This window comes from Aulonocara sp. 'chitande type north' Nkhata Bay, linkage group LG18 (genome assembly GCF_057382095.1).
Source record: "Aulonocara sp. 'chitande type north' Nkhata Bay isolate Kocher_YH1m ecotype deep benthic linkage group LG18, A_spYH_male_GT1.1, whole genome shotgun sequence".
NCBI classification, from domain to species: domain Eukaryota; kingdom Metazoa; phylum Chordata; class Actinopteri; order Cichliformes; family Cichlidae; genus Aulonocara; species Aulonocara sp. 'chitande type north' Nkhata Bay.
Genome location: NC_141361.1, coordinates 598292 through 622929, shown reverse-complemented (window position 1 = coordinate 622929; position 24638 = coordinate 598292). Strand labels below are relative to the sequence as shown.

The 24638-nt window shown below is 49.8% G+C and overlaps 2 protein-coding genes across 9 annotated transcripts in view; one reads left to right on the top strand and one right to left on the bottom strand.

Annotated features, from left to right (window-relative positions):
* Window positions 1–972: 972 nt before the first annotated feature.
* On the bottom strand, window positions 973–16716 carry wdr33 (WD repeat domain 33). 2 transcript variants are annotated; one of them, XM_086271682.1, is made up of 21 exons: window positions 16510–16716; window positions 12521–12738; window positions 12366–12434; window positions 12102–12206; window positions 11909–12004; window positions 11630–11781; window positions 6119–6216; window positions 5911–6037; window positions 5583–5737; window positions 5424–5502; window positions 5030–5140; window positions 4730–4824; window positions 4560–4646; window positions 4154–4293; window positions 3910–4065; window positions 2720–3478; window positions 2580–2637; window positions 2149–2467; window positions 1830–1990; window positions 1502–1681; window positions 973–1378 (listed from the first exon to the last, which is right to left on the bottom strand). In XM_086271682.1, the coding sequence occupies exons 2-21, from the start codon at window positions 12722–12724 to the stop codon at window positions 1245–1247; spliced, it is 3285 nt and encodes a 1094-aa protein (XP_086127808.1). In that variant the 5' UTR covers window positions 12725–12738; window positions 16510–16716; the 3' UTR covers window positions 973–1244. The 2 variants fall into 2 exon arrangements, with proteins under 2 accessions (XP_086127808.1, XP_086127809.1); XM_086271683.1 differs by lacking the exon at window positions 16510–16716 and adding an exon at window positions 16066–16491.
* A 3154-nt stretch (window positions 16717–19870) lies between these two features.
* The window catches only part of LOC147307525 (uncharacterized), an 8793-nt gene continuing 4025 nt past the window's right edge, over window positions 19871–24638 (top strand). For 4 of the 7 annotated variants that reach the window (XM_086271752.1, XM_086271754.1, XM_086271750.1 and 1 more), the window contains exons 1-9: window positions 20273–20644; window positions 20971–21025; window positions 21718–21811; window positions 23401–23472; window positions 23630–23725; window positions 23812–24032; window positions 24104–24263; window positions 24343–24498; window positions 24580–24638. The exon at window positions 24580–24638 is cut by the window's right edge and continues 70 nt beyond it. In XM_086271752.1, coding sequence (XP_086127878.1) covers window positions 21000–21025; window positions 21718–21811; window positions 23401–23472; window positions 23630–23725; window positions 23812–24032; window positions 24104–24263; window positions 24343–24498; window positions 24580–24638 — 884 coding nt within the window. In that variant the 5' untranslated portion in view covers window positions 20273–20644; window positions 20971–20999. The other 3 variants (XM_086271748.1, XM_086271749.1, XM_086271751.1) reach the window with 3 other exon arrangements.

Below are 24638 nucleotides of genomic sequence, written 5' to 3'. Positions count from 1 at the left end.
AACGCATCATCACAGGAAGTTCCTGTGTGAGGGGTCAGAGGTCACGGCCTGATAGCCACAGTGTTCAGTTGGAGGGCAATGTAAATTTCAGCAGCACATTATGAAACTAATGATGAAACTGACATCACAGAGAAAACAAAGGAGGCGACTGAACGCAGCGAGGCTTTGGTTAATGAACCTGAAGGGAAAAAACTTCAGCTGTGTTAAAGTGAGGCGTCAAGTCTCTTTAGTACGTTTAAACTAAACCACAGCAGGTTCCACTGAATTTTAAGGAGATTAAACTCTGACGAGCTTAGTCTGAGACCTGCAAACTGTTTAATGATCAGTGCTGTTTGACGTGGAGCTCTGATTATCACCACACTGCTCCTGGAGGAAGTCGTGCGAGGAGGTTTTTTACACTCACTAAGAGGTTCTACACCGACTCGCCGAAACCGAAGAGTCCACGTGAAACCAGGATGAGGACAGACTTTAAGGTCCATTTGTGTCTCCAGGAACGTGACGGCCCTCAGGTGAGGCTCTGCGTCCACCTGTGCGTCCTTCAGGTGAAGACTGCAGTCGGCTGCACATGAGCTTCTCTGAAGGTCAGGTGACGCTCCCGGGGTACAAACTTTATTCAGTAATTACACAGTGAGGTTACATATCAAACAGGAAATGAAACGTTCAGCTATGATTAATGATGAGCCAGATTCAGCCCTGAACGCAGGGAAGGACCTGACGTCCTGTAACAGGTGCTCACCTGTACGAGATCAGCGATGAACCACCTGACACAAGCATGGCCGCACCGCGCTATCAAAACCACCCCAACAAAATCCTTTTAAATAAAGTTTCACAGCTGGTTTCTAATGTTCAGGGGAAGCCTCAGAGATTCTTAGAGTTCTGAGCACTGAGCTGGAGCACCACAGGAAAAACTTTATTCAAACACAACAAAACAGACAAATGCCGCCCCCCCCCCGTGCACAGGTGGAGTCGCTGTGACGAGTTTGAAGTGTGAATCTTTATTGTCCACCTCAGTGAAAACACAAACATAGAAATCTGTTACAAAAGGACAAACGCTGCAGACGAGGTGAATAAAAGACGCCGGTACAGTCTCTGCAGCACCAATCACGAGCCAGAACAGGCCTCAGCCTGTCACATGACCACTAGTCCAGCAGGAAGCCCTGCCCTCAGTCTGTGCAGGGACCAGCAGGGGGATGACCAGAGGAGAGGAGGATCATGGGACTTTTGTTCTTCTTCTTTCTCTAAGACTACCGGCTCCGGCCCCCCCTTGGTGCTCCTCTGGGTGGCGGTCCTCCTCTCCTGGGGCCTCCTACGGGGCCCCAACCGCCACGCCCACCTCGACCAGACGGGCCATAACCGCCATCCTCCCTCTGCGGGCGACCTGCTCGACAACACAGAGCGGGATGAGGATTCATTTTTAAAACATTTAAATATCAGCTCAAAAGCTGTTTTTTAAAAAGGTGAGAGTGTTACAGCAGAGCAAAACTGAAAACACGTCGCTCACCTCCGTCGGGTCGCTCTGACTCGTGTTCTCGCGGGTCGCCGGTTCCTGGGCCATCCTGCCACGGACGCTTGCGGGGGGGAAGCGACGCCATGTCCATCCCCTGCATGGAGGAGGGGCGCTCTCGACCGGTCGGAGTCGACCCTTCGTGCATCTGCTGCCCGTCCCGATAACCATCGTGACCTACAGACAGGAAGAGGCACCGCCACAATAAGAGTTCAGCCTCAGCTGCAGGTTTTCTGGACTGTGTGGACTCGGACCTGATTCTGGCGTTCCTGAGCCTGCAGTAAGAGGGACTCAGCAGCAGGGGGCACGCCAGAACCAGACTCACCTCCTCCTCTGGGCGGAACACCTCCTCGAGGCGGCCTCCCGTGGCCTCCGGAGTCCCAGCTTCGACCCATCTCCTCAGGGCCATCGAAACCTTCCTCCTGGCCGCCGTAGTCATCGGGGTAACCTCGACCGCCAGGCCGGCCTGGGCCGCCTCCTCTGTACCTGAAACAGTCCAAGGCCACACTCTGAGGTTCTGGAACAAACTCATCAGGAAACGATTCTCAGAGATCAGGTGAGCACGAGACGCCCCCTGCTGGACTTCAGGCACAGTGCATGACCCTACAACCATCGTTGATTACAGTCTGTGATCAGGGACTCACCTGTCATCTCTCCGTCCTCTAAAGCCTTCCCCACCGAACCGCTCATCGGGTCCCCAGTTCCCTGCACTCCCTCCTCCTCGGTGTCCTGCCCCCCTGTGGCCGCCGCCGCCTCCTCCTCCTCCTCCTCCCCCCTGATATCCTGGTCCTGGCCTCCAGCCTTCCTCTCTGCTGTGGAAATCCTGGCCTCCGTCAAAGTCCTGCGACCCATGTCGGCCCTGCTGGTTGTCTCCCCAGTATGACCCTGAGCCCTGGTCTGGTGCCCCTGGGCCCTGCCGGTCCGGAGGGCCCATGTGGTGGCTTGGAGGTGGCCCTCGAGGGTCTGATGAATAAAAGGAGTCAACAGTGACTGTTAGGACTCAAGAAGGCAAAATACACCAGAGCCCCGAACAGGAGCCCTGAGAATAGCCACATCTGACTCAGGACAGTTTTACCTTTGTTGTTTGGCCCCTGCTGCCCCATCCCATGCATCATGGGCCCCGAGTTCTGACCCTGCAGAGACCACATAAAGTCAGCGTCAGTCTGTCACACACAGGGCTGATTGTGGACCAGCCAAACATCTACAGGAGCTCACCTGGTGCTGCATGTACGGGGGTCCCTGCATGTTTCCTGGTGGCCCCTGCATGTTTCCGTGGGGGCCCTGCATGTTAACAGGGGGCCCCTGCATGTTTCCATGGGGTCCTTGCATGTTACCAGGGGGCCCCTGCATGTTTCCTGGAGGTCCGTGCATCCCTCCTGGGGGCCCCTGCATGTTGCCCATGCCATAGTTGTTGGGCATGTTCCCATGTGTCCTTGGTGGGGGCCCCATCATCCCCCCCTGCATAGAACTCTGGGGGCCCATCAGGTTCCCTTGAGGTGGCATCATGGCCCCCTGAGGTGGGGGTCCTTGAGGATCTCTTGGACCCATTCCTCGAGGGGGTGGGCCCATCATGCCACCAGGGGGCCCCTGCATCCCTCTGGGTCCCATACCATGGGACCCCTGGGGGCCCATGTTTCTTGGGGGGCCGGGATGTCTCTGGATACCTTGGGGCCCCTGCATGTCCGGTGGCCCCATCATGCTCTGAGGGGGCCCCTGGTGAGACTGGGGTCCAGAGGGTGGGCCCATCTGTCCAGGGCCCATAAATGTAGGCTGCATGCCTCCAGGGCCCATTGGGGGGCCCATGGTGTTGGACATCTGTTGAGGAGGCATGTTTGGAGGACAGCCCTGCTGACCAGGAGGCATGGAGCCCCCGGGACCGCCGGGGCCCGGGAAGGGGGGCATCGAGCCCTGTCCCTGTGGGGGGCCCATGTTGCCATCCGTGTTCATCTGGTTCATTCTGTCCATCTTCATTTGCTGCAGAGAGAAAAAACAATCAGGGTGAGGAAGCAGACGTGAGGTTTCATTAAGGCTTCAGTGTTCCTACGAAGGTCTCATAGCCGCTCTGATCGTCTATCGATGCGTTTGCATGGCAACAAAAGGAATTCTCACACTTTCCTAAAACAAGCTGAGACACGTTAGTGATCGAGGACGCGTAAAGGAGGCTTCGGGTCACCGTGGAAACGGGACCACAGTGGCAAGAACAGACGCTGTTCAGCTTCTGGAGTAAAACCAAATGTTGAAGGTGACGGCGTTCACAACAAAGCTAAAGAAACACGGTTAACGCTTCACGTTTCCGAGGCGCAGCGGGTGTTTTTTCTCCGTGGGATTAATCAGGTTGAGCTACAGCTGAACTCTAACGATCGGAGTGGAATGGGCAATCGGCCGGCGGCGGCAGACGCGCTCACCTCCAGCAGCATGGGGTTGGTGTACTGCAGAGCCGCCATCTCCTGCTCGATCTCCGCCTGAGTCTTCTTCTTCATCTCCACTTTCTGCTCCACCTTCCTGTCTTTGGACAGATCTCCAGAAGGAGGCATCACCGGCACTTTGTTCTCCGCCCAGGCCTGTGAGGAGAGAGACATTTGCATTCAGTGTGCCGACGACCGCGCCTTCAGGAGGCGGAGTTTAAAGTGCGGCGAGTTGACTGCTCACTTGTTGGAACTGCGCAGGGATCGGTTTGGCGTACGGGACTTTCTTCTGAGGGACCTTCTTAGCGTCTTTGCCCATGACCTCGTCCACGCCCCAGTCCAGCCCAGGGATGGACATCTCCACCTCAGGATCCGCCTCTTTACCTGTGGACAGAGTCACACCTGTGTGAGGAAGAGAGTTGCGCCCGTGCTCCCTGTTCAGCCGCTTCTGTCCTCTGAGACGTTGAGTCAGCGGTGAGCCGTTTCCTGAGCGTGAGCCTCATCTGCAGTCCGAGGAGTGAACCTCTGACTGCCAACGCTCGGGGAAAACGAACCACGACTTACAAACAGAACCTCGTTTATTCTGAAACAACGTCTGGCTCCTCCTGCAGCAGCACAAACAATGTCTCGTTCACGGAGGTCAGACTTACTGCTCTGCTCTTGCTCCATGGCCGCCTTCAGCTGCTCGGGGATGCCCATCCCGGGGATGGCGGCGATGCTGTTTGGCTCCACGTCGTCTGAAAATAAAAGAGCGCAGTGGAATCAGCTGAGGACAGAAAAACCTGCAAACGCCGACAGTCGTTTGTCCTCCACGGCTCACCGTACTCCACGCCGTCCTCCGACATCCCAGGCAGCAGGTTCAGGTTGTAACGGTCTCTCATCTTATCGCCCGGCCGGTTCCTCGTCCAGAACTTGCTGAGAAGGTTAAAGACAGAAGACTTTAGAGAGCAACTCTAGGAATCAGCCTCCATGTTTCCCCAGCAGGCGGTCCTGGTTCTGCTGAGGAGCCAGGACCGCCTGCTGGTTCTGAACCAGGACAACCATCAGCAGCTGCACTCCAACATGGAGGAGGAGGAGAGGCAGCCAGAAAGATGAAGACCATGGCGAGGTGTGCGAGTACCTGGTGTGGTCGTTGGAGCCGGAGCACAGGATGTGACCCAGTGGGTGCCAGGCCAGACTCCAGATCATCCCCTCGTGAGCCATCTCCATCCCCCCGACCTCCTTCTCCACCCTGACAACACCAACGGAGACAATTGTTTTGCAGAAGGTCGTGATGCTGTGTGATGCTATTACTCCGGTTTAGTAACCTGAGCACACCTGCTTCTGCTTTATAGACTTCTAACTGCTGAGGCCACGCCCACACAGATTTGTTGGCCAATCATGCAGAATGATACTCAATACCTCAGGTTAAACATGGATGCGATGTGTGGGACCATCCAATTTGGTGAGAACAGAGAGAGTGTATTAAAAATGGCAGGAGCGAGTGGGCGTGGCCTACACTGGTCTCGTCATACCCTGCGTGCCAGAAGAGCAGCGACCCGTCGGAGCCTCCGCTGGCGAACAGGCCTTCATGGACAGGATGCCACGCCACCGCTGAAAAAACAGAGAGAGCAGTGTGAGAATGGGGGCGGGGCCAGACGTTAACATGCAGGTTAAGCGTGCCCCACCCTCACCTGTGGCCTCCTTCTTGTGTCCCCTGAACACCTGTAGCTCCTCCTTCAGGTTCCTGATGTCAAACAGCTTGCACAGGTGGTCACGTGACGCTGTCAGCAGCCAGTTACCATTCAGGTTCCACTTCACCTCCATCACCGTGTTTTTGTGGGCGTGGCTGATGAGAGACACACCTGTCAGATTGTGCTCATAGAAATTCCTATTTTATATTAATGTTGTTTTTTCGACTTCAGTCTTTGTTCTCGTTTCAGCGATAACGCCTCAGTTTATCATCTACGCGTCCTAAACACACCATCAGGCTCAGAGGTCAGAGGTCAGCGGGGGACTCACAGTGTAGCCAGACTCTGTCCCGTCTTTGGGTCCCAGAACTTGATTGGCTGCTGGCTGTCCTTGCTGCCCGACACCACCAGGCCTTTGGTGGGGTGCCAGTCGACACACTTTACATCAGCACCGTGACCTGAGACACACACACACACGGGTGAGGACTACATGACAGCAAGGGGCGGAGCTGAAGGGCCTCTGATTGTTCGGTTCCTACCTCTGAGGATTCGCTCTTCGTGGCAGCGCAGGAAGTCCCAGATCCGCACCGTGCCGTCATCTGAGCAGGTGGCGAATTTATTATCGGTCGGAGAGAAACTAAAGATAAAGAAGAGGGGAGGAGTCACAAACCTGTCTGCCAGCAACCAATCACAGATCAGACTCATCAATAATGCGACACAGAGAAACATCCAGGAGCCCCTCAGGTCAGAGGTCACAATTTTCTAACCAATTCATCATCAGCTTTACCCTTCATGAGCCATCGCGGGGCGCCGCACCACAACTTGAGAACCACAGCTAACAGTCACCTGAGACTGGTCACATGACTCATGTGGGAAGAGGAGCTGGGGGTGGGCGCTCAGGAGAGTGGAGGTGATCAATCAGCTGATCAATCAGCGCTCAGCGTTTCTGGTTCTATGTCGGGATTATTAACCACCCAGCAGGAAGTACTCTGTGTACTGCAGTAAAAGTACTCACAGGGGAGTCTGCCACAGCCTCGTGCTCACCTGGGCAACGCTGAATAAATGACATCACGCTCGCCGACCCAACAACGTGCCGCTGAACTCTGACATCACATCCTTTCTAAACCACGCCGTGACTTCCCAACACTCACTGCTTGCGGTTTCTGTTCCCATCATGCATCTGGTCTAATGAACAGCAGTTTGGGAGCAGATAAAGGAAAAGAGGAGAGCTGTGATTGGTCGGTTACAGAGGCTGAGAGTGACAGCTTAATTACAGCGACGCCACGCGCAGCTGGACGAGAAACGTAGCGTTTAAACTCCTGTTGTCACGGCAGCTGTTTGATTTACATCGTGTTGAGCTGAGCGACGTCAGCGACGACCTTCAGCAGACGCGTCAACGTTTAAATTAACGTTTAAAAAAAACTCTTCCCGCCTCCTGTGGAAGACCTGAACTCTTAGGTTCGTCTGTCGGGTACGACGGAGCGCGACGACCACGTGAAGAATATTATCGACCATTTTCAGGAGAAAGTCTAAACGTGCAGGTTCCAGCACCTCGTGTAGGTGAGTCAGTGAAACAGACTGATCGGCTGTCCTGTGAAACAACATCCATCCTGTTTACTGTAACCATGACAACCTCACATCTGTCCACGACCAGCTGTTTTTGTGCAAACCTACTCATCCACGTTTGAGTCTGAGCTGCTTTCTGCAGCCTCCTTATGAGCCAATCATTTCCTTCTTTTAATAAAACAGACTGAAGCACGAGCTCACTGACGCGTTTGTCTCAGTTCGCTCAGGACCCAAAAGTCTACGACTGAACCTGAACGCCTCACTGCTGCTGACGAGCCTGGACACAAACATCACCACATCTGGATATCTGAGGTTTCTTATCCAAGTACTGTACTGGAGTAACAGTACTCAGTTACTCTTCATCTGCAGGTTTTACAGGCTGAACTGCTCCTCCTCCTCTGAGGAGCTCAAACAGCTCCACCTGCTGGATGCTGAGTGACACTGCACAGGGCTCAGGCGTGGAGGACACAGCTGAGCCTGGACAGTGATCAGGGATCAGTGGGTGATCTGCCTCCATCTTCAAGTTTCTGGGCACCCACGTCTCCGCTGAGCTCACCTGGACCCACGACACCATCGCCCTGGTAAAGAAGGCCCAGCAGCAGCTGCACGTCCTCTGTGTCCTGAGGAAGAATAACCTGGACCAGGAGCTGCTGCTGGCCTGCTCCTCGGCGTGCTCTCCTCCTGCCTGGTGTTTGGTCCTCGGGGGCCACGACTGAGAACAGGAAGGCTGCACAGACGCTCATTTACACCTCCCCTGGAGGCCATCCCCAGATCCTCCTGTCTCAGGTAAACCAGGGCCATCACAGGAGACCCCGCCCACTACCCGTTTGACCTGCTGCCCTGTGGTTGGAGCCTCAGGTCAATCAGATCCCACACCTCCACACTCACTAACAGCTTCTTCCCCTGGGCCATCCTGACTGTTTAGGCAGAATCCCCCCCCCCCATCTGAGCTGTGACCCTCATCACTCAGCCCACTCCCACACACAGACTATTCACACCAAGTCTGTTCTGCCAGCACTTTGACCTCCACTGTTCCTGCCGTCTACTTTGCTCCTGCACAGTGGAGCACACATAACGTCATTGTACAACAACAATAAAGGGCCATTCTAGTCTATTCTATTCTGCCTCCATTGTTGGTATTTGGATAAGATAACCTCCATTAGTCCTACGCGCGGGAACTTTGTTACAGCTCTGAAACGCTCATGCAGAGAACCCAGACCAGCCGAGTGCACCCGCAGCAGCCCTGACATCACACTCGGCTCACGGAGCTCGTCGTTCCTGTAAAGTGCTGCTTCAGGTTGAACGTGATAAATCTGTGAGCTCGGGTCCACGCGTTCCTGTTGGTGAAAAGCGTTTCTGAAACACGTCTGGGTTAAACACGAGTGCGCCGGGACGATGAAGACACCTGACTTCAGATTTAAGAAGTGAGCCTCGACCTTATGTGAGGCCGATCCAGGACCAGGACCTGCTCCTCCTGAAACATGGCTCAACAGTTAAACCAGGAACGGAGGTTTCTGGACCAAGTCCAGGTCACCGGCATCACGTCCACCACAGGTATGGCACATGATCGCAGCAGCAGGTGAAGGAAGGCTTTATAAAAGGTGGGCGTTCAGTTGGTGACACGCCGACGGAGGATTTCAAACCTATGGCGACATCAGCAAACGCACCGCAGACAGCGAGAGTGACCTAAAACCAGACACACGTCCATCTGACGTCCCGCTCAGACGTCTCAGCACCCTGACCCGGCTGAGTCACCACCGTCGGCCATCCTCAGACTGAAACGACCTCGCTGCACAAATCTGTATCACTCACTTTAATCTTTGACCATTCACGCTCAACTTCACCCTCCAGCTTAGAGTTTCATCATAGATGACCCCGTGACCCTCCTGCAGTACCATCAGTGCCCAGCAGAGGGCCTCGGTCTTCTTTCTGTGTGTCGGAGCTCTGAAGATGAGCACTGTACGTTTGCACATCGATTACATGTGACAGGTGGAGCTTAAAAATAAAAATACCCTGCTGCCTCTCTCCGTGCGTAACACTTTATGTTCTGGAATTCTTTTTTCCACTTGACTGTCCTTCCTGATCACACTGGCTGCATTTCCACATTAACATTAATATATGATTAGAAACTCCTGGACAGCAGCCCACTCAGAGACTCGGCTGTAACTTGAAGGTTAAGGAGCTTCAGGTGGGACCAGACACAGCGAGCTGGTCTGCAGGCGGTGCACAGCAGCTGCTCAGGTGGCAGGAACTGGGATCAGCTGATGGTCACGAGAATAAAGCGCATGAAATACACGAGCGCACGTATGCCACAATCGTCCTAAACTGCACAGGGAGCCATGGTTACGATGTCCACCACCTGCCCCGCCCACTCCCGCGTATAATGAGCAGGCTGCAGGCTCCGAGGTTATTAAGACAGAGTTAAAGAGGAGCTTTGACAGAAGATTTAATCTGTGAAGAATAAAATTACATTATGAAATACTAAAGTGCTTCGTCTCATAACCAACAGCTGGTGAGGGGGTGGAGGGGCGGGGCATTCAGGTTGGACTTGTAAGACCTCAGGGCGACTGCTGTTGAAATTATGTGCTCTATAAATAAACCTGAATTCTGCACAAACGACTGTTTAGCAGAGCCAATCGGAGAGCAGGTAACGCCTTCGCTTCAGCGCAGAGGACAAGCCGTTTGTCGGCCTCACAAATAGGAGAAGAACTTAAGCTGAGCTCTGAAGACTAAAAACATCATTTATGTTTGACTCGCTTTGGTTTTGGCACCATTTAAAGTCTCTGCTGAAGTTTAGAGAGGTCACTCTCATCATGTTTAAACCGTCTGAACTCCACATGACCTCAGACACATTTTACCCATGGGCCCAGTTCCTGTGCTAAGCTAGGCTAGCAGTTTCTAGTTTTTTTCAGCTCATTTGTGAGGCTGGAGCTCAGCCTAGCTTAGCATGAACACGAGGAACAACAAAGGCTGAAGCGAGTCAGCAGCAGGTGGTTGTTCAGTTGTAAACCCCGTGTGAACCACATTTAAACACATTTACGGTGGTGCAATGAGGTGGTGAATAAGACTTAACAACAGCTGTCCTGAGGTGAACATTGTTTAGTTTGAGTGAGCAACGGACCAATCATCCTCTGCTGTGTAAAACTCTAATTTAAACATAACCAATCAAACGCTGTGACATCATCGTGTCTTGATGCATGCTCAATCTTCCAGGTAAGGAAAGTTGATTCTGTTCATTGGACGCTTTCAGTGCAGACGCATGTCGGCGTGGTCATCGAGTGTCGGCTGACTGCAGATTTCCTTATAAACAGCACATCTGCACAATGACTGACACTCGCCCCTCTGACTAGCAATGGGCGGTGAGGTCACCTTCATGATCGTTAATATGCAAATTAACCTCACCATTGACCAACGAACATATCACTGATCATGAAACCTGCAGTCAGCTGATACTGAAGAAGTCACCTGATGATGATGAAACGTTTCTGCAACTGAAAATGTACAGATGAACAGAATCAACGTTTCAGGATGACGTCGCTGTTTTTAATGTGCAGCTGGAAATGTAAACAGACCAATCAATAACATCAACTCAGAATCACTGACAGAATCACAGACAGGCTGAAGGAACTGGACCCAATCTGAGCCGGTCTCCAAGGAGGCTAAATGAGCATGGTGTCCCTCGCACGTACAAGTTCGTGTTTTATTTAGCCGCTGAGCTAAGCTAGGCTAAGCTTCCTTGTGGACTTGCCTCGGACTAATAACTACAGTTCTACAACTGCACTGCTGGAGAAACCAGTGGATTGTGGGTAACGTAGTCCTGCCCTGACTCTAAAAGGACAAAGCTCTTTGGCCAAATGTTCCTGGTATTGTCAACATAGACGGTGGACAGAGTAACAGGAACACCTGCAGAGGACTCAGGAGTGGCACACCTGATGACATCACTCTGTACAGGTGTTCCTGCTGGGGGTCAAAGTTTAGCTTGCTGGTCCCAGCCTCTCCCTCAGCCTGACTAACCAGAACCAAACGGTCCTGCTGTGTGACGTCATTTGTACCCTGATGATGTAACAAACTGGAAGGACGACTGCCCAGCTGCATTATGGGAAACGTAGGATCCCTGTGTTTAAGGTGCAGACTTTGAGTTCAAACCTTTATTTAAACAGCTACAGTTTACTTTATTGATCCCTCCTCAAACTTTATTGGAGCCTTTATTGATCTCCTCTCCACCGACAGCACGGGGCGCGCCCGGAGCAGATAATCAATGTGATCACTTTATTTGTGTACACAGATAACAGCTCATTTGCCACAGCAGGTAGAATATGAACAACAGATCACTGCAGTGTTGCAACAGCACACGCTTACATCTGTCATTACTCGACCACAACAAACACAAAATGTGGCGAGAGCGGAGGTGGCACCCCCGTGTGGCCGACAGCGTGCAGCACAGACTGGCCAGAACTACAGAGAATGGGAGATTGGGTATAAACCTGGCTTCTCTAATCGCCTCCTTGTGAGCCTGGAACATCTTCACGTTGTTCATGTTGGACTGCCAGTACTTCACGTAGCCGCCGTGGTCGGCCGTCAGCATCCACATGTCGTTGTGAGACCAGGTCATGGCCCGGACCGGACTATCGTGTGCCTGCAGGGGGAGGACGGAGAGGGGGGGCGTTAGGGACGAGTGAAGCCTGCTGAGACTTAAAGGTGTGATTCAGACCCTCCTGTCCAAACCAGTCTTAACTGGGAAGGACAGTGGGACGGCTGGTTACCTGTAAAATGGTCTCGAAGTTGAAGGTGAGTCCGTTCCACAGAGTAAACTCCCCGCTGGAGGCTCCGGTCACCAAGCGGCGGCCCTCGGGAGTCCACTGGAGACAGACAGGAAGCACAAACAGTCACGCCTCAAACGGCCACAACACACATCCCTGTGCCACAAACAGGTGAGCAGGAAGTGATGCGGCTCACCCTGATGACGAACACGGGACACTTGACTTTGTTGGTGGAGGTTCGCACGAACTTGGTGGTGACGGCGTTCATCGGGTTACTCAACATGCCAATGGGAGGAACGAGCTGCGGGCGAGACGAGAGCGAGAAATTTCAGACTCGTATCAGGTGAAAACAAACTCGTGCTGCACAGCAGGCGTGTGCTGTGGGCGGGAGCTCCTGTATGACACGTGTGCTGGGTGTAACAGAGGGTCGGGCTGCCACGCCCCCTGCTGGCAGACTCACGTCGTTGTAGAATCCTGCGTCGGGCTGGATGGCCCTGAAGTCTCGGTGGTCTCGCTGCCACAAACGGTTCTGCAGAGAAAGAAAAGACAGCGTGACGCCTGAAACCCGATCACATGCTACACGGCGTGCTTAGCATTAGCTTTACAGGTGTGCACCTCCAGGTATCTGATGACGGACGGGTTATAGTCGATGGTCTTGCGGTTCACGGCCTTCCTCATGCGCTTGCCATCAAAGGTGAGCTGCTGCATGGCCTGCTGCTGGGCGAAGTCCGGCCTCTTGTAGAACACCTGCCGCGGCGCCTGGTGCTGGAAACGCGGCATATGGAAGAAGCGCTGCGGTGAGCCCACGTCCGTCGCCATGGCGACCAGTTAACCTGCAGACGGAGGGCAGAGAGACTGCGGTTAGCTCGTTTTCGCAAGGGAGGAGCAAACAGTCTGTTCCTGTTGTAGCGCCAGGAAGACGCAAACACTTTAAGCTCCTCCCCCAAATAAGAGTCACCGGGACCAGCTTTTCAGAAGTTGGAGGGGCTCGTGAGAACGAAACAAAAAATGAACTTCAAAAAGAATTTTACAGCAAAAAAACAACTGAATTTAACCTTCAAAACAGACAAACGCAGGACACCGCGAGCGCCGGCGCCGCGAGGTCTTAATCTATGTCTGTCCTGGATTAAGACACGCCTTCGTGCTGTTACCAGGTGATGTCACCAACATAAACGTCATTATTTTAGACATGGACAAAAACAACCTGCCTCAGTTTCTCCAGTAATCGTGTGAAACACCAGAGAAGGTGGACCACAGCTCAAACCTCAGCCCCGACCCCTGAACTGTGCTTATTACAGCAGCAACAACAGCAGGGCGCCAACGCGTCATAGTTCCTGTCAGACGTGCAACACCTGCGAAGGTCAGGTGTTTGAACTGGCCCACATTCAGCTAACCTCAGAGTGACGCCCACCCGCAGTCTGATAGACAGGCCACAGACAGACATGTTCACCTGACGTCCTCACATGTCACCAGACTGCAACAGTAACAGCATCACAGCGTGCCTGCAGCGTGCCTGCAGCGTGCTTCACGTCCACGTCTTTACGGCAGCCTCTGAGCCGTCTGTACGATCACACCAGCGCCACATTAACATTTTAACAAACAGACAACGTCACAGTAAGGCTAGCGCCCAGACTCAAAAACACAGAAGAAGACCGTTAACCTAGGGCTGCTCAATTAATCGAATTTTAATCACGATTACGATCTGGGCTTTCAACGATCATTAAAAATGACGGCGCCGATTATTAGCCCCTCCCTCATTTATCCGCGACACCTTAAAGGCCGGTCCGTGAAAATATTGTCGGGCATAAACCGTCCGTGGCACAAAAAAGGTTGGAGACCGCTGATTAAGAGGACCCGAGGGAAGCTCGGAAAGCTAAGCAGAAGTTATTTGGAAAAGAGAGGTAAAAAAAACTTCAGTGGTGTTGCACACTATTTTATATTATTTTTTAAAGTCATTGTTAACCCTTTAAAGCCGGTCAGAGCAGCACGCTCCGTTTTGTGTAACTATTTTTAAATCCCTGTAGAACCTGAACCGTGTAAGCTAGCACAATAAACCAGAGGAGTTGTACTTGCATCTGATGCCATCAGCTTGTCCTCAGTCACGGTTTCCTTCCACATAAAGCTTTGCAAAAATTGCATAAAAAGCTCTTGCAGGAACAAAAACATAATATTCCAGAAACACGCTTTGCCGATCCATCAGCTGTTCGTAACACTTCCCACAGTGAAACAGACGTCAGCGCGAACTATCACATGTCCGCCATTTCCTGGCCGAAACCGGAAGCGACGTCATTTTCGCGGAAATTGTAGTTTTTTTACTCGTAGGCCTTAAAAGCCTATACTGGTGTTTTTATAAGTCATGTTTGACTTTTCTGAATAGTTTCTGTGATGCTTAGAACTCAAATTGCACTGCTGGAAATAGTTTATTTTGATGCACCTACTGTTTTCTTTGCAAATTTGCATCATAGGATTGTTTTTTGTTTTTCCTGCATTATATAAAAATTGCTGTATCTCCAAAATAAAACTATGAAGATACTCAAACTAAATTTCCTGTTGTTGTAAACTATTTTTTGCAACTTTTTTGTATTTAAAGTTTTGAGGGATAAACCTCTTAAATTTCTCAAAGTAGAAATATATGTAAAAAAAAACAAAAACGATTTTCAATTTTTTTTGTAGTTTATTGCACTTTTTTGCAATTAATGTAGTTACTATGGACTTAATGCAGACATATTATTAAAATATGGGCTATAACAGTTGCATAGCAACTTGAAATGCTCCCACAAATGGCACTACAACATGTAAAAAAATAATATAAGCTCTGGCGGACTTGGTTCTATAGTAGGTCTTAAAGGGTTAAATAAATATCGTCAAATAATCGAGATCTCAATTTCAGTGAAAATAATCGTGATTATCATTTTTGCCATAATCGAGCAGCCCTACGTTAACCCCTGCCAAGCTGCGCGTGCCACAGTCAAAGCAGAGCTGCTGAAATGCTCACAGGAAACAGGAAGTTCAGGGAAACTAAGGTCACAGAATCCCGGGAAAACTCCCCGGAGCATTCGGCCTCATCCAGCTGCGAAGCTCTCAGAAGCCCTCGGACCGGGATCGCTCGCTCGCTGCGAATGACAGACGGCAGCTTCCAGAAAACCCCAGACTTTGGTTGCCTAGGTTACGGTCTAACGTTTTTATCAGCAGTATCCTGTGCTCTCATTGGTAGTTGCTTCTGTCCCATGAGTTTTTCATGGCCCGCCCACTTCGCACCAACAGCAGTGATTTCAATGGTCACCACTGTCAAATTTGCACTCATGTTGGCACCAGTGTGGACGCAGCCAAAGTGTTTGTCCCCCTCAGTTGAACCTGCTCATCCACAGCCAATCACATCATTCTCTGTGCTGTGAATGAATCAGTCCTGCTGACTCCTCGTCTCATTCTCATACCTGCTGGAGGCCAAAACAGTCCAACTGTGATAAGAGCCGGACGTTGGCCAGGCTGGATGCAGGCTTTGATCCCTCTGTAAGCACATCAGTCCCAGGTTCTAAGACTAAACTGTGCTGTAAAATAATGCAGATATCCTGGAGTCACAGATCATCATCATCCAACTGCTCCCCTCGGCTTCTCCACAACAGATCATCTGCCTCCATCTCCTCCTATCTCAGGGTCCTCCTCCATCACACCAACCCTCTGCACGTCCTCCTTCACTACATCCATGAAGCTCCTCTGAGGTCTGCTCCTGCCTGTAACACGTACTCTCCCCACAGATCTCAAACACACCAGTCCACAGAGCCTCCTGCACCACCCTCACAGCTACTCTACGCCATCTGTAGTCCACTATTGTAACTTTAAAAGTTAGAGCAAACAATGCTGACTGTATATGCAGGTAGTTCATTTAATATTTATAAATGAATCAGACGCATGTTTACACAGCAGGTGAGCATATACACTCTCACTGACCTGTTTTTATCTGCATTTACAACTGGCCTTTCTGCTGCTACATGAAGGAACCTGAACAGTACACCTGACAGGTAACCCGCTCCTGCCTGCCGTGGAGGAGCCGAACACTGCAGTGATTTCAGCCCGAGTCATCATCCTACCCGCAGGCTGTGGACTTTGAGGAGCAGCTGCAAATGTTCAGGAGAAACGCGGTTTAAATAAACTTTACTAACCATGAACGCTGTGAAGCGATCGCAGTGTGGAGGAGCTGATGGTATCACATGTCGGCACACACGGACTCCTGCAGTGAGAGCCAGCCACCGAAACCACCTGAGGAACGCGGACACCTCACAGAACACCTGACGCTGACCTGCGGTGAAAACCCGCCGCAGGCTCGGGGTGGGGTTATCCCGGATTTAAACACAGCGGTTCCGGCTGCAGCTGGGCTAACGCGGCTAACTCGGCTAATAGTGCTAGCGGGTGCTAACCGTTAGCACGCGCCTCCGGGAAAATGCTCCGTGGGACTCGTGAGCCTCGGCGCGGATACAGGTGGGATTAAGACGGTGAGGTGAGCCTAGCCCGCGCAGGTGTGCCAGGTGCGCGCGGACGCCTGCAGGACGGGGTTAAATGGCGGCTCGGAGCGGAACAACAAGGCGCCACTGCGCTCATGAACTCACCGACAGTCTCCGCAGCAGGTAGGTAGGTAACTAGCGCGCGCTCAAAGAGCGCCGCGGGGCTTCGTGAAGTGGTTCTCCTCAGGAGCACGAGCGTCTCGGACTGCACTCAGTTCGGATCGAAGCACGTTTGCTTGCTTCAACCTCCACCAGACTCCATCATGACGCTCCGTCTTCTTCTCGGATTCTGCTGAACGGCATGCCGGGAAATTTTCGTAACGCGCAAAGGATTCTGGGATACTGAGTTTTACCTTCGGCCATTTTCTGAACGCTTTTTTTTAAATTAGTAATATTAACATACAAACAAAATGCACCATATATTACAGATTCAGAGAATAAACATTCCTTACATATTAGCAACTTTCATACATAGTAAAAAGAAAATATAAAGATGGGGTCACATAATTTAACAGATTATTAACTCACTAAATCAAAATCTTCCACAAAGGAAACAAAAAAGCAGCCTTTTTCTTTTTAACTAAGGTCAAAGATTTAACCAACAGGTTTAAATCGTTTTTCCAGTAAGCTAGTGTTGGTTTGGTCTTTAAAAAACGACATTTATGTATAAACTGCTTGCACAGGACTAATAACACATTAACACCATAATTAGCTTTCTTTTCTTTCAAAAACACTCCAAACATTATCATATTTAAGGTAAATGGGGTAATTTGAATCCCACTGGAATAAAGCCAGGTATGAAAATCCAACCAAAATATTTGTATAAAATTGCACCAAAAGAATAGATGGTCCAAATCCTCCTCTTCTGTTTCACAAAATACACAATTACCCGTTTCTATTTTGAATCTAGCACCAAGGAGTCTATTTGTCGGGTAAATTTTATTCAAGATTTTAAATTGGACTTCTTTCCCTTTAGGAGGGATAGGGAAGGTGATATAATCAGTTCTTATTCTTTCGATTTCTTCCCTTTGGAAATCTTTTAATATGTAATTACGTCTAAGTAAATTTGGAGAATAAAGACTCCTTAGTGAAGATCTAAGAAACTTATTGTTGCATTTAACATCACAAAATCGAATACCATCTATATATAATTGCCTTAACTTGGGGGAGATGTCAGAATATATTATATCATTTACAACTATGTTTTTAAGTGACAATGGAATGGATTTTATAACCCGATTAAATTTACTTTTAGAACATTGGATATTAAACTTTTGGCAAAAATCTTGATGTCCTAGAACATGTCCTTCCTCGTCTACAAAATGGGCAATTGCCCAAACACCTTTTGATAACCAATCTTGAATAAAAATAGATTTTCTGTTCATCAGTATATATCTATTGTTCCAAATTGGGCCACCATTTTCTGAACGCTGTAAACGGAAAAAGTCGTTTTTAAACTACATAAACAAGAATAAAACCTCCGTTGCTGCCATCACGGATGTGCTGAAGCATGTGAATGACCTCAGAGTGTCGCTAGCAGCAACTATCTTTAGTTCAATCGGACTCAGTTTTGTTGAATTGTTGTCATTATACAAAGAGACACAACAAAAGAACCAGCAGGGGTTTGTGTAATGATAGTCGCTATTAAAGAAGCTACCCACAGGGGGCGCCCAGGAATGTAAACGGGAGGTCTGGAAAATAAACAGCTAGCTGTAGCTAGCACAAGGAGCAGTTTTTGATGTTTTATTCTTAGATGAATAAGAACTTCACAGTTTGTGAATCTGAAAAGCTACTTCAGATATTCAGACCTAGCCAAAGACACCTCAGACACAGATTTACAGTCCCGGGAAAGCAAAATACACCTGTGGGGTCAAAGGTGAAGTTAGGCTCAGGGTGGATATGCCTTTATCAGACTCCCTGGGTGTGTCCCAATTCAGGGTCTGCACGCTTGAAGTACGCGCACTACGCATATACATAAATGTAAATTTCAAAACCCCCAACCCCATCATTTAATTTGTTTTTGATTGAAATTCAATATTACTTACACTCTCTTAAATTAACTTCCAATGAAAAAGGTTTATCATTGATTGAAATTCATTCAGAAATGTTCAACGAATGAGCTGTCACAACTTTCAAGTACAAAGTTGTTATGAAGTCTGTCACATTCCCCTTTTTTCTTTTTTATCCTGTATTTATTTATCATCCTTATTTCATTGTGCTGTATATTGTTACTCTTATTTTCCTTGTATGTCTACTGTACAAACTGAACTGGAATGACTGACTGTTCGCTTTATGATTTCAATAAAGTTTGGGGGGGAAAATAAAAAAACCTCTTCGGCTGCTCCCTTCTGCCGTATTTTGCGGCAAAATTCTCTACACCCACCGCTGCGCTATGAATTGTGGGATATATGGGACCACGAAGCATGCACCGGACCACGCTTGATATTTGGGGAAATCGACGGCGCATTTGGAGTGTGCATTTGAAGCACACTTCGAATTGGGATCGCGTGGCGGTGACGTAACCGCACTCAAAATGTGTACTTCAAGCGTGCGGTCTCAGGGACACAGCCCTTGTAATCTCTCAGGTGTCAGGTGAAAGTTTCTGTCTCTAATGAAGGATCGTCTTGTTGCTGATAGGCTACGTTCACACTGCAGGCGAAAGCGCATCAAATCCGATTTTTTTGACCCTATGCGACCCATATCCGATCCTGGTGTGACAGTGTGAACGGCGCAAATCCGATATTTTCAAATCCGATCTGGGTCACTTTCGTATGTGGTACTGAATCCGATACATATCCGATGTTTCAGAAAGCGACTGCTGTTTGAACGGTCAAGTCGCATTAAATCCGCCTTTTACGTCACCGACACAAGACTGAAGCCAATTATCAGCGCCAGAGAAGACATCGCGAACACTTCCTGGCCATCCAGTGTAGATGTCAGTGAAACTGTTGGGAAGACAACGTGAACATTTTATTTGTACTGTATAATCTGCAGATTCTGACAGAAATCTGCAGCTATCCTTTGAAGCACCGCTCCTCTCTTAAACAGCAATAAGGATCATTATTAGATTATTTACATTATTATGTAAATAACAAAATAACTTAAAGCAAAAATTGGGAAACGTGAAGTCCGAAGTCTTTATATTAAGGGCCATCAGTCAAACAATACTGTTGCTCTGGGTCTAAACAGAGCGCGTTGTGTGTGACGTCTTCTTTTGCGCATGCGGGCGCTTGAGCGTTCACACTAGAGCGCGTTTGCTGTCGCATTTTATTTGTAGTGTGAACGAGGAGACAAAAAAATCGGAATTGAGCATTAAGACCTGCAGTGTGAACGTAGCCTTAGAGATGTAACTTGCCACTACTGAGCTGTCATCTTCACCTTTAATGACATCCAGCATCCACCTGTAGAGAGGCGTGGTCAGAGTGAAGATGGGTGTTTTTATAGCATCATGTAAAAAAAACAAACCTTGAACAGTCAGCGGGACAACAAAACAAAAGAAACCAGATTACATTTCAAAATGAGTTAGATTCAGTTTGGAGATTTCACTTCTTTGGTAATATTATTTAAATTTCAGCTTGTTGTTATCATGCTGATTGTTGTAATTCTGACTGTATCCGTACAAGAAAATAATAAAACAGACGGATCACAGAGAAAACAAAAAAAAAAACAGCAAAAATAAATACGTGAAATGAAGAAAAAGGACAACAAAATAAAATTAAAAATGAATGCATTTGCATGCAGGAGAGAGGAACAAGGGGTACATTAAAAAAATTTAAACCGCGATATTACGTCATCGAGGCCTCCCCAATCACAGAACGAGACTTCCAGTACTCTCACGTGATTCTCCTTCCAATTGTTGCCGGTAAGTTAACAGAAAAACGTTTTGTTTTGTTTTTTTTGACTAGTTAAAGGGAAAACCGTCTCAGACTGGACCGCTGCTGTACGGGACAGAGGGCCCAGAGAGGCACCGAGTTAAAGTTAAAGTTTCTCTGACACTTTAACGCGGTTTGAAGTCTCCATCCCGCGGCTCTCGGGTTAGCCCATTGCTAACGCTACTAGCCTAACCGCCACCAACGGCCAGCCCCGTGAGGCTTTTACTTTGAAAGAGTCTAATTTTAAATGAATTTTAATTAAAATCTGCTAATTCAAGTCTGCGGAAATCTGTGGGAGAGAGCTCTGAATCATTTAAGGGAACAGTCAACAGGCAGCGCTGAAAGCGTTTGAACACATCAGTCTGCAGGTATTCAAAGGAAAACCATCAAACTACAGTCTCTTTTTAATTTAATCAAAAAAAGACATTGACATTAAAAAAAGAAAAAGACAGAAAAGTGAACACCGAGAAGAATCGAGTCTGATTCAGTTTATTAGAATTAATGAAGTTCACAAATATTAAAGACTGAATACTGAGGTGGAGATTTACTAGCATTAACTTGTCTTTTGTTACTGTATCTGAAATGAAACTGTGTGTGTGTGTGTGTGTGTGTGTGTGCGTGCGTGTGTGTGTGCGTGCGTGTGTGTGTGCGCGTGTGTGTGTGTGCGTGTGTGTGTGCGCGCGCGCGCGCGCAGGTCTTCGTGTTTCCCTCTGAGCAGCAGAGATGAGCAACAGGAGCAGCAGGTGCTGGTGAGAGTACACACACACACACATACACACACACACACACACACACACTGGCTGTTTCCACAGATTCAGTTATCGATCGTCCCATCGAACGATCAATAACTGAACAGCACTCCTGTGTTGCCTGTAGGGGGCAGACCTGGTTCTGCTCCTGCAGGGTCAGGTCAGAGAATCAGACTCCTCTGACCTCTGACCTCTGCCACGTTAGCTGACGTCACTCTTCTTCATCACTCTGGTGCTCAGTTTAAGCCTCGGCAGCTCCTCTTCATCCCTAAGCTGCTGCCCTGTGATTGGCTTTCTATATTTGCGCTGAGGAGCAGTTGAGCAGGTGTACTTGATAACGTGTCCTGGCGAGCATGCGCAGATTTCGTGTCTGTGTCTGATGTGATGTCACCGTGATGCGTTTTATCGGCTTGACGCTTCCAGGACCCGCCCCCTTCATTGGCCACAGTGCGTTCTGTCCCCACTGGCGTCTGACCTCACCTATTTAAAACACTTCCTGTGTCCAGTGGGCTCTTGCACGTCACCTGACATTGCAGCTGCTTTTATTTTGGTACATTTCTCATTGCCTCTCCCCAGTTCCCACCAGCAGGGGGCAGCAGGTCACACTGTAGAGAAGTTTACTGATTTTAATTCACTTGAAGTGTTATGCAGAGAGCTGCGTGCTGATTGGCTGCATGTGTGTTCTGTGTCAGTATGAAGGGTCGTTCCAGCTGTTGGGCACGTAACGGCCCGGGGGGTCGATTCTCCAGAGCCGCTCTACAGAAGCCTACCTGGACAAAAGACGAGGTAACACACGATGCAACACTCTGTGCACATCCTGTGTTCTTTCACAGTAAAAGCCCTCCAGCTGCACACTTTTATTATGAAGGCACAGGAATCTAAAGCTCTGAGTCAAACTGGGGGACGTACTCCAGGAAACAGGGTTAGCTAACAACTCTAAGATGAAGTGGTGGGTGGGTGTTACCATGGTAACAGACTGTGTGACCTAAGCTGCTCGCTGTTGTCTCGGACTCCTCATCGCATCTGGATCTACAACCAAAGGGTGGAGAGTCCCGGGTACGTGGGGCTCTCCACCCTCTTGGTGAATGTCAGGCACCAGCCTAAGCAGAGAAGCTAGACAAAATGAAATGGTCATAAACCGCACCTTTCTTATAAAAACCGACTGGAGGGCAGATCCAGTCTGTTGCTACGGGCAACTGATAACCATCAGTAAACTGTGCCTGTACCAAAATCGATCAAATGTTTTGTCCCGTTAAAGACGATCATGACGGTCAGCACTGACACGCCGTCATGTGATTAAAGTGGAGGCTCTGCTCTTTATTTACCCGTTGCCACGGTGAAGCTTCTCTGCTCGCGCTCACAGCTGACTCGGGGTTTGATGTCCCGCTTCCGCGTGTTTGACTTGTCCTGGTGTAAATCCAGCTTTAACCTCACACGCGTGTTAGCGGGTGAGCTGTGAAAGCTCGGGCTTTGGTCATTGTTTATCAAACGCAACGGTGCAGCCGATTGGCTCAGACCGACGTCGCACACTTTGACTGAGCATGCTCGGACGTAGGGCAGGGCGATATGGCCAAAAATATTTATCACGATATACATTTGAAAATTTGCGATAACGATATAATTGACACGAGACAAAATGCTTTACAACTCCACAAGTTTATTAGTGAAAAACCCATCAATGTATTTTCACTTCAACAAGCAGCTGTTTTTTATGTGCATTAAAATAAATATAAACATGTAACAGTGCAAATGCAAATTCGTGCTGACAGTTTAACTAAAAGGCATTTCCAGTGGAAACTGGCCGACGTATCCTCAGCATAACCATGTATAACATCCACAAAACTTAAAAAGAGGTCATACACACACAATACGGTAACATTATGTTAAAGCACAGTACGTATCACTCCGCGAGGCTCCGCCTACGATAGCCGTAATGCTCCCACAATCCATCAAGCGGTGCGGCTTCGTAGCTTAGCAAAGTCGTACTGAAACATTTTCGAGCGCCGTGCACATAAAATCGTTTCGAGGTCAGTAAACACAACCAGAGTTCATACATGAGGCACACGGGATTATAAGGGGCTCTGTCGACTTTCAGAAAAATCAAAGGATTGATTTTAAGTGCGCCGTATTTTCCAAACAACACGGTAATAACGACGGCCCGCTCGTTTCATTCAACGATCCGCTTTCGCTCTTCTCATTCTGCGTCGCCGCCGTGTGCGTATGAAAACAAAGGCACTGCGCATGCGCGTTTTACCCATATTCTGCCGCCATCTTTCATTTTCCTATCGTTGCCCAACATTACACCGGTGTTACCGTGAACAGTATGATATGGCCCAGTGTGGAGGCGTTACCGAGCTACTGCTCTCCCTCCTCAGGACGAGAAGCTGCAGCGGCTGGTGAACGACCTCGGAGCAAACTGCTGGTCTTCAGTTTCCCTTCATTTCAGAGTGAGTAGTTTGATTTCAGGGTCACTCCGGTTAAACGACCTGTGACCACAGCCATGACCGGGGTGAGAGAGTAGTTCACAGACCGTTACAGTGAAGGTGAGGAAGCGCCTCGTGGCTTTGCAGTTTGAACATACGCCACCTTCTGTGTCTGCCTCAGGGTCAAAGGTCAACAGTGGAGTGTCAGCGGCGGTGGCATCAGATAAAGAATCCAGACCTGGTCAAAGGTCCGTGGACGAAGGAGGAGGATCACAGGGTGAGGACCGTCACATGAGCCCCCCTTAGAGTCAGACCCTCGTCGCATCCGTCATCGCTCATGCTCCGATGTCACTTCCTGTGCAGGTCAGAGAGCTGGTGCAGAAGTACGGCGTGAAACGCTGGTCGCTGGTCGCCAAACACCTGCACACCCGGAATGGGAAGCAGTGCCGCGAGCGCTGGCACAACCACCTAAACCCGACAGTGAAGAAGAGCAGCTGGACGCTGGACGAGGACCGCGTCATCTGCCAGGCGCACAGGCTGCTGGGAAACCGCTGGGCCGACATCTCCAAGCTGCTGCCCGGCAGGCACGGGAACCGGTGGGGGCGGGTGGGCGGTGCTCGTGTGTGGTTACCCGCTGACCTCTCTGTGTTCTCAGGACGGACAACTCCATCAAGAACCACTGGAACTCCACCCTGAAGAGAAAAGTGGAGAAGGAGGGATACCTGCAGGTCCTGCGCCTCCACAGCTCCTACGTCGCCTCCACCTCGGCACCGGCATCCAAGAGCTGCGGCCTCCCCTGCAGCATCCCTGCAAAGGTCACCACCTGCCTGGCACTGTCTGTGAGGTCAGAGGTCAGTGGCGTGCTGGTAGTAATGCTGACATGTCGTCCTGCAGGCTGACAGTCTCTCTACCTCAAAGGACGAGTCCAGCTGCGCCTCCGGCAGTCAAAGCGTGTGCATGCGCCACGGGAGCTCCGCCCCTCTGTGCTCCTCCTCCCCCAGATCTCTGAGCACGAGCAGACCGGTAGCGTCCGTGGACCTGATGGAGGCGGTAACCGTCTGACTGTCAGACTCGCTGACGGCTCGCTGTTCTCACCTCTGCTCCACCTCTAACCTGACTTTTTAATCGTAGAGCCTGGAGACATGGAGCCACGACTCAAAGGAAGTGACATCATCCCTGAAACAGCCCCC

Excerpts from the sequence above, each read along its gene's own strand:
- wdr33 (XM_086271682.1), bottom strand. The coding sequence starts at position 12,724 with ATGGCGACGGACGTGGGCTCACCGCAGCGCTTCTTCCATATGCCGCGT. Across the intron at positions 11,782-11,908 it reads ACTTCGAGACCATTTTACAG|GCACACGATAGTCCGGTCCG; the intron begins GTAACCAGCCGT and ends CTCCCCCTGCAG. Across the intron at positions 1,991-2,148 it reads AGAGGACGGAGAGATGACAG|GTACAGAGGAGGCGGCCCAG; the intron begins GTGAGTCCCTGA and ends GGACTGTTTCAG.